This window comes from Morus notabilis, unplaced genomic scaffold (genome assembly GCF_000414095.1).
Source record: "Morus notabilis unplaced genomic scaffold, ASM41409v2 Scaffold322, whole genome shotgun sequence".
In the NCBI taxonomy this organism is placed as follows: domain Eukaryota; kingdom Viridiplantae; phylum Streptophyta; class Magnoliopsida; order Rosales; family Moraceae; genus Morus; species Morus notabilis.
The window spans coordinates 355,659-364,334 of NW_010359499.1; the positions used below are offsets into that span (position 1 = coordinate 355,659).

At 43.0% G+C, this 8,676-nt stretch overlaps 2 protein-coding genes across 2 annotated transcripts; both read right to left on the reverse strand.

Moving 5' to 3' along the window:
- Positions 1–1,414: 1,414 nt before the first annotated feature.
- LOC112090929 lies at positions 1,415–2,395 on the reverse strand. Its single transcript, XM_024163345.1, has one exon. The coding sequence runs from the start codon at positions 2,393–2,395 to the stop codon at positions 1,415–1,417; it is 981 nt and encodes a 326-aa protein (XP_024019113.1).
- Positions 2,396–4,009: 1,614 nt separating this feature from the next.
- On the reverse strand, positions 4,010–7,047 carry LOC21401864. Its single transcript, XM_024163347.1, has 6 exons — positions 6,466–7,047; positions 5,426–6,083; positions 5,221–5,321; positions 5,030–5,119; positions 4,802–4,929; positions 4,010–4,383 (listed from the first exon to the last, which is right to left on the reverse strand). The coding sequence occupies exons 1-6, from the start codon at positions 7,045–7,047 to the stop codon at positions 4,236–4,238; spliced, it is 1,707 nt and encodes a 568-aa protein (XP_024019115.1). The 3' UTR covers positions 4,010–4,235.
- Between the last annotated feature and the right edge of the window lie 1,629 nt (positions 7,048–8,676).

Genomic DNA, 8,676 nt, shown 5'->3' on the forward strand with positions numbered 1-8,676 from the left:
TTCCGATCAATTTGGTGAACATTTTGTTCACGAGCCTTTGGTATGTTGCCCCTACATTTTTCAAAACGAAGGGCATTACCTTGTAGCAATAAAGGCCCCTGTCAATTATGAATAACGTGTGCTCTTCGTCGGATGGATGCATGGGGATCTGATTGTAGCCGGAGTAGGCGTCCATGAAACTTAACATCTCATGGCCAGCTGTGTCGTTGACCATTTGGTCTATTTGGGGGAGTGGAAAACCATCTTTTGGGCACACTTTGTTTAGGTCGCTGAAGTCGACGCATGTCCTCCACATCCCGTTGGGTTTTGTTACCAAAACGGGGTTTGAAACCCAGCTAGGATAATGGGCCTCCCGAATAAATCCATTACTGATTAACTTGTCGACTTCTTCTTTTAGCGCTTCGTATCTTTCAGGATTCATTGGTCGGCGCTTTTATCGTTTGAGGGAATGTAAGAGGTCGACGTTCAATGTATGGCACATGACTTTGGCGTCGATCCCTTTCATGTCGGCGTGAGTCTAGGCGAATATCTCCAGGTTCCTTCTGAGAAAACCCTCGACTTCAATCCTAAGCGCCGGAGTTAAGTCTGAACTACTTTCAGCACTTTTGTTGGCTCATCTTTATCCACCCGGACTTCTATCAGCTGCTCGATTGGTTGAGACTAGGTGATCTCTTCTTGAACTCGGGGGTCTATGTCCTCCATGGCACCTTGATGGACCACTCTGGCTTCTTGCCTCCCTAGTTGATCGTATCCACGTAGGGCGTCAGAGTAGGCGACTCAAGCTTTGTATTGATTGCTTTTCATTTCGCCCATGCCATTCGGAGTTGGGAATTTAACCTTTTAGTGGTAAATTGAGGTTATTGCCCTTAACGCCTGAATGGTCGGCCTTCCAATTACGGCGTTGTATTGTGAGCCTCCCTTTATTACCATGAAGTTGGCCATTGTCGTGGCATGCCTAGGCTTCTCCCCTGCGGTTATTGGTAGTTGGATAGTCCCCCGGGGGATGACAGAATCCCTAGTGAACCCGTATAACGGCCGGGATGTCTTTTCTAATTGCTTCTTAGGGAGCCCCATTTTTTTCTAGGCAATCAGCGTATAGGAGGTCCACCAAGCTCCTGTTATCCACCAGGATTCTGCATACGGTGTGGTTCTCGATTATCGCTTCTACTACCAAGGCATCATTATGGTAGAAATGGACCCCATTTGTGTCCTCTTCGTTGAATGCCACATCAGCACTGTTGTACCTTGCTATTTTTGCTGTTGAGAGATTCCAAAACCTCTCTGGGTATACCCCTATGGCCTCATGGGCATAATCCTTTTGGGACCTCCTCGAGTCTCCTCCGATATATGGACCGCCGAGGACTGTTCTTATGACGCCGACAGGTTCTCGGTCCTCTGGTCATCGATTCTCTTCTTAGCGTCGATCGTCATTCTGGCCGCCATGGTTGTCATTCCTTAGCCTCCGCTCTGCCTTAAACTTCTGCAGCCTTCCTTCGCGGATCACCCGCTCTATTTCATCCTTAAGGTCGGCGTAGTCGTTGGTGTTATAGCCGACGTCGCCGTGGAACCTGCAATATTTGTTCTGATTCCTTCGGCTTGGGTCCGACCTCATAGGTTCGGGTCGGCGTAATAGATTCCCTCGTCCGACTTGGTTGAACACCTCTTCGATCCCTATAGTAAGTTCATGGTAAGAGTCATACCTCTGGAAAGGTCGAGGCTTACGGCTTTCATCTTGCCTTGGCTTCTTGGCATCTAGAGGGTTCGATGTTGAGGCAGGTTGCTTGTCTCCGTTGCCTCGTCGCTTTTTACCGTCTTGCTTTCCTGCAGTCGACTCTTGCTCAGTTCCTTTATTTTTGTTGGACCTGTGTTCAAGGTTGCTCACGTCAGCTTCCTCGGCGTTGATGTATCCTTGCGCCCGTGCTAGGAATTCTTTGTAAGTCGACGGTGGCTTCCGGTTTAGGTCCCTTTTGAAGGGAGTGATTTTCTTCATGCTGGACATCACCCCCGTCAGGGCCTCCCGGTTAGTCATATCTGTTGTGGTAGCGACAGCTTCTCCGTACCTTACAAGCCATTCTTTTAATGACTCGTTTGGTTTTTGGTAAATCGTCGTTAAGTTATGCTTTGGAGGGACATACTTCTTCACTCTGATAAACTGGAGGGAGAAAGCTTCTTTCAGTTCATTCCAGCTAGAAATGGAGCTTGGTTTAAGCGTTCTGAACCATCTTCGGGCAGAATCTGTCAGATGGTTACGGAAGGCCCGGCACATGATTTCTTCTGCATACCCATGTAGAAGCATATGCCCTGTATACATTTTCAGGTGATCGTCTGGATCCCCTATGCCATCATATGGTGGGATCGGTGGCGACCGATATTTGTCTGGAAGAGGCAGCGCCATGATTTTCGCGATGAATGGGTGGTCGTGCAGCCGACTTGGAGTGATGTCGACGTTTACCACTTCTGCCACTTGTCATATGTTCTTTTTTAGGCTAGCAACATCACCCGTAAATTTTTCTTCTAAGCTCGTCATTCGTTCTATGATGGCTCGCGCTTCCTCCATCGAGATTGCGGAGACGCCTTCTTTGGAGGCTCATACCCCCCGTGCATCTTGCCTGCCCGCTGGGTTTCCACCTTCTCGTACTGACCCCGAATCTCCAGGGATATTTTCACCTTGGTTCTGAGGCGGCACTTCAAGGTTCTGCAAGCCTTTTGCCACTCTGTTCTCTTGAGCTCGGCGTCTGGCGGCCCTCCAACAGTTGCCGAGAGATTGAGATGGTCGAAGTCTCTGGTTGCCTTCCATATTTTCACTGTCCCCGATTCCTTCTGAAGCGCTTTGGCGGTTATCAGGATTTTGGTTTTCTGCCATGGCTGCTCTTGAGGGTCTCGGGGCATCTTCTAGTGGTGGCACAGAGTTTCTCCTTTCCACTCTTTCGACGATGGTCGTTAGCCCCCGCACCAAGTCTGTCAGAGCGTTGAGCTGGGCCTGCATCTGCCTTGGGTCACGTTGCAGCACATCTGGGGGTGGAGCTCCAATTCCTGCCGGGGGTTGGTTTTCCCCGCTCCCGTCATGAGCCGGATGTGTGGTGTTTTCCTCCATCTGGCTGCCTTGGTTGGCGGTGGTATCTCTCCTTCTTGGAGGCATGGTCGCTAACTACCTTATTTGTCGATGGTCGAAACGTATGAACCAGAGATTCTGGGTTCGGTCCCCAGCGGAGTCGTCAATTGTTGACAGTCAAATTTCGTCAACAGGATTGCTCCGGGTTACCCCTTGGTATCCTGTAGGGTTACCGGCCTAATGCGGATGTATATTCGAAATTAGGCTTGCGAAGTGCTTGAGTAAGCTTTGTGGTGAAGGAAATATAATGTAATGCCTAAATAAATGGGCACACGAAGTTTATAGTAGTTCACTCTATTAATAAAGAGCTACATCCACCGTCTCTTTTGTATATATTTTTCTGTTCTCCGATTACATGTGTAAAAAGAAAAAACCTCTCTTGAGCTTAGGGCTTTGTCCCTCTTTTATAGCCCAAGTTTACTTCCGGAGGTGGTTTTCCTCTGTGGACCCAACACTCGAGTGCCTACTATCTTATGGGTCTAGACCCATAGCCAACTAATCACCTTTTGGACTGTTCATTCACCTTAATTGGCCCTATATTACGGCTCTGCACTCCCTGCAACCTTCCACCGTCGTAATTAATGCATGTATTACAGACATCCCCCAAACCCAGACGTTACCCCAGGGGGCCTCCCATTTATATGGTTGGCTTCCAGTTGGCCCTTGCACGGTCGACCTAAGAGAGACCCCCAATATGGACCAGATTAACGCCGAGATTTCATGGGATCGGCAGTATAACGGGTCGACGGTCTGCTGATGCGGTTATTTGTAGGGCCACGTAGAGCGCTATCGTGCTCTAACGTGTCAAAGCATATTTTCTCGTACAACACTAATAATAACCATACCTTTGTTTTTATCAAGAAGAATAAAAAGAACGAAAAGAAGAAGCACACCATATTTATTGCCTCAACGGACGAAAAGAAGAATCACACCATGTTTATTACCTCAAAGGGCCTGACCTCAGGGAATTGGGTATCTATACATCAAATTCCGATTTACATTCTTTATAGTTCAATTGGGAAGCAGATTTACTACACAATTATATTCACAAATCCCTTATTATTTTCACTAATGATAAGGATTAAGAACACCAAACAAAGCTAAAATAGGCAAGTGGACAAATTTAACAGGAGGCAGTCAGAGGTCTGGTCTTTTCATGGATTGCCTTGTAGCACTGGAGACTGCAAAGGGGAAGCTTTGACTCCGAATCACGGTACTTGTAAGGGTTTGTACAATATGGACCGGCACATTTCTCTCGAGGAGCCGGGTAACTGAATTCAACAACAATAAAATTAGATTTAAAAAATAATAATAGAATTTCCAATAAAAACATGGAAGAAAAATTTATCTATAACTAAGAGTACAGGCAGAGTTGATGCAAATATTGACAAAAAGATTTCCAACACTTATCAAAATCAGAAGTTATATTTGACCCTATTGAAGCTAAAAAAATTTCAGAGATTCTTGAGAGATTCCTGGGAAGCAAGAAAACAAACATATATCAGAAATCACTAATGGGACGTTTAGTTTATGAATTCATAACCATGATTCATGATTCTGATTTTTGAAATTCAAATTTTTTGAGAAAAAAATACTATAGATAACCAAAAACCATGAGTCAGAACCAGAGACGAACCCTTAAAACAAACATCCCATAAGATGGTTTGCATACATATTTGCAAGTGATACCTGCAAGGCTTCGAATCAAATATAGTTGGCAAGCCCATTTCGTTCGGAAATGTTACTATAGTTCCCAAAGGACCAATCACCCATCTAACAGAATCTGATGCAAGAAGCACGGCATTCGTGGCCCTCTCCTGCAAAGATTGATAAAATAAGCTGCAATTAATAAGAATGTTCTCTCACATGACATAGGGAAGGAAGCCAACGGAAGCATTCCTTTTATGTCGCCATTACATGTGCAAGATCTTCTTTGCGCTTCTTAATCTTGTCTTCCCGTTTCTTCCTACTTGAATCTTGGCCAAGGATCTTTCTGATTGCTTCGGCCTAAGGTCCAAGAAAAGAAAACAAATAGATATGTAAATTAGGAAAAATTCATCGGGAAGATTAAAAAAAAGAAGAAAATAGTGAATAGAAGGAAGTGAAACCTCAGATTCCCTTGCAGCCTTCTCTACTTGCATCCTGCGTCTCTGAGCAGCCTCAGCTTTCTTCAGTTGCTGCTCCACTTCAGAGAGTTTCTCTTTTTGCTCTGCAAAGAAAACCAATGGAATCAACATTATGGAGGTTCAACATTTACTTAAGGTGCTTCTGAAAGTAAAATAACCGAAAAGCATGAAAGAAAACATCACCCACTTCTTGGTGGAGCAGGTGGCAACCCATTGGGATACTCGATAATATTTGCACCTAGGCTGGATGAGACATCCTTGCCAATTTGCAGAGCTCGTTGACGAGTAGTTACCGTCATTTCCTTTTTATGATCAACCATTGAATCAACGAACTCCTTCATTGATTTTTTCTTCTTGCTACTAGGCTCGTCATCAGAAATCGAGTCTTCTTCCACATAATCAGTATCATCTAATACTCTTTCTGATCCGGACTTCTTAATTTGCTTCCCTGATCTTGAAGAGCCATATTCCAGATCATTTTCGTGCTCAGAGTTCCACTTTAATACCTTTGAAATCTTTCTTTGTTTCTTGTTTTCTCTTTCCTTGTCCTGTTGGTATTCTGCACTGTAATCACTGGCAAACCTAGAAGTTTTGAGTTTTTCAAGATACCAAATCTCCACATTGTCATCATCTTCATTATCCAGGGCTTTGTCAATCAATCGTTTCCTTGAGATTCTTTTGCTCTTACGAATAGGTTCATACTTCATTTCCTCCAAAAAAAGATTTTCATCAGGCCCCAAAGAACTCGCCTTCCCTTCATTAAAGCCCTTTTTAGAATCTTTCCATGCATTACCTTGCAAATTGATCCTCTTGTCTGAAGTAAAGGAGCGATTTTCGTCCGGATCCTGCACCAAATGTATAATTACTTCAGAGTCTCATTGAAACATCTCACGGAACATATAAGTTCACATAAATAACTTACTCAACAGTGCTTGCCAGTTAGGTAAACAGAACCAAAAAACAGCCACAAAGATAGCAAGAAAAATACATTTTGGTGATCCAGACAGGAACAAAAAACAATTATTTCCAGGACACAGCTTAACAGAACAAAGAACACTAGTAACTAAAACAAACTTAGGTGCAGCTTTAAAAGCGTTCATGGGATTTTTATCTCCTTATGGCCAATGCCAGCTTCCACTTCAGATACAACAAAACTGTAAATAGACCTCACTGTGAAAATGTGTGCCAAAACAAATGAGTTGATTTTAAGGAAACGGTCAATGATACCTGCACTAACTTCCGTCGAGGACGAGGGGCATCTGAAACACGAGAAGATTTTGTAGTTGACGACCCGATAGCAGATGCACCATCAGATATAGATTTGGCACGAATGGTTCGTGTAACACCACCAACTTTAAGCTTCACTTTTTTCACTTTATTCTCACTATCCAAATCATGAGAATGACCGATGTTGGTCGTGCTTGTCCAATTTGCAGGTGCAAGGACACCTTTGCTGCTTCTTTTAGAATCGATACCACTGTACTTCTGTTCATTACTGCCTCGAAAAGAGCCATTGTTAGAAGCTTCATCAGAATCTACAAATCCTCCATCTTCATTTTTCATCTCATTCTTGCCCGATTCAGATTCTGCATTATTACTAAATGAGACCCTTGAGCTACATAGGTTCACATTCAATTCTTTCTTTGGAGTAACTGAACCATAAGCAATATCTTTTTCACTAGATCCTTTGCTTCCATCTGATAAGGATGACACATCACGGTAATCCAAAGGAGGCTGCGAGTCATTCCGAGGACGACGAGATGTATTACTCCTTTTCTTTTTCACAGCACTGCTTCCATCACTTACCATAAATAAATAAATATATATATATAAGAACAAAAACTTCATTTATAAAGAAAGAAGCCAATACAAATGAAGTTCTAGATGGTTAGAACCATCTTCAACTGAAAAACAAATAATAAAAAGCAAACATGACAAAGAGCAAAAACAAGCAAACTGTACAGATTATCTCAACACATCCTCCCAACTTAACAAGATTAAAGATAATGAATAATGCTTAAATGATGCATCTGTTGAAGCCCAAATAGACGCTAGGTATTTTGCTTTCTCAAATAAATCCTCGAATGGCATTTCTTTGTCTTCAAAAATCCTTTGATTCCTCTCCCACCATATAACCCAGAGGATAGCCAAACACATTGCATCTTGTTCTTTCCGAATCCGAACCAGTCTTCCACCAGAACCGTGCCGCTATGAGCTGGGAAAACCCAACTTAAATCTGCCGCCCCCAATAGCTTTAGCCAGAATCTCCAACCTAAGTCACAATGCAAAAACAAGTGACCTATAGATTCTGAATTCAACCTGCACATTACACACCATCCTGGAGACAAAGCAAACAAAGGATGTTTCCTCTGCACTAATTCACGTGTTCAATCTTCTATGAAAAAATAACCAAGTAAAAACCTTAATTCTAACAGGAGCACACGATTTCCAAATGAATTTATTGGGTTCCAAAGGGGATATATTCTGGTCTTTGGCTAAAGATAGAAAATAGGAGTTACAAGAGTAACCATTCGTATCACACTGCCACACCCTTTTATCACAATGAGAGTGTCTAGGAGAGAGTCCCCAAGACAGCCATGAGATTTTCAAATTCAACAAATTCTCTATCATTAAGATTCCTACAAAAACCAAAATTCCAATTGATGTTTTGAGTCTTCACCACTGATTACTACTTCTCTAATCTTCGCCTCTCTCTTTGAGATTAGGCTATAAAGCCTTGGAAAGGTGACTGCAAAAAGGCAAATCACCACACCACTTGTCTTCCCAAAATCTAATTTTGCTTCCGTCCCCCACTTCCTAACTCACCCTGTTAAGAAAGGAATTTAGACCTCTATGAGTTCCTCTTCTTACCAAGTTAGAGTCCCAACCATTGGGGTGCAGCCCATATTTACTTCTAATTACTGTGGCCCACAATGAATCTTGTTCTAGAGGAAACCTCCATAACCATTTTCCCAACAAAGCTTGATTCTTCTTCAACAAGTTTCCTATAGCCAAACCTCTTTCTTCTTTAGGTCGAGACACTATTTTCCAGGCTACAAGATTATCCACTCTCCCATCCTCTAGTCCATCCCACAAAAATTTTCTCATCTTATCTTCAATCTCTCTAGCCACCGCCATTGGCAATTTAAACAACGACAAGAAATAGATTGGTATACTTGTCAAAACTAATTGGATAAGAGAATCTCCCTCCTCTAGATTCCAATCTCTTTGAGACTTTTTCCAATCTCTTTGAGACTTTTTCCAATCTCTTTGAGACTTTTTCCACAACCGGGTTCCAGAATTCTCGTGACAAAAGGTTTCCACCCAATGGGAGGCCTAAATATTTCATAGGCCAAGAACCAACTTCACAGCCCATTTCAAGAGCCAAGTCCCGAATAATCTCCTCTTCCACATTAATTCCATTTAAAGTACTCTTTC

What these genes read in the sequence shown, in the direction of transcription:
- LOC21401864 (XM_024163347.1), bottom strand. Translation starts at nt 7,047, where the DNA reads ATGGTAAGTGATGGAAGCAGTGCTGTGAAAAAGAAAAGGAGTAATACA. An exon ending in CTCGACGGAAGTTAGTGCAG is followed by an intron (nt 6,084 to 6,465) that starts GTATCATTGACC and finishes CATTTGGTGCAG; the next exon opens with GATCCGGACGAAAATCGCTC. An exon ending in GCCACCTGCTCCACCAAGAA is followed by an intron (nt 5,322 to 5,425) that starts GTGGGTGATGTT and finishes TTTTCTTTGCAG; the next exon opens with AGCAAAAAGAGAAACTCTCT.
- LOC112090929 (XM_024163345.1), bottom strand. Translation starts at nt 2,395, where the DNA reads ATGGCGCTGCCTCTTCCAGACAAATATCGGTCGCCACCGATCCCACCA.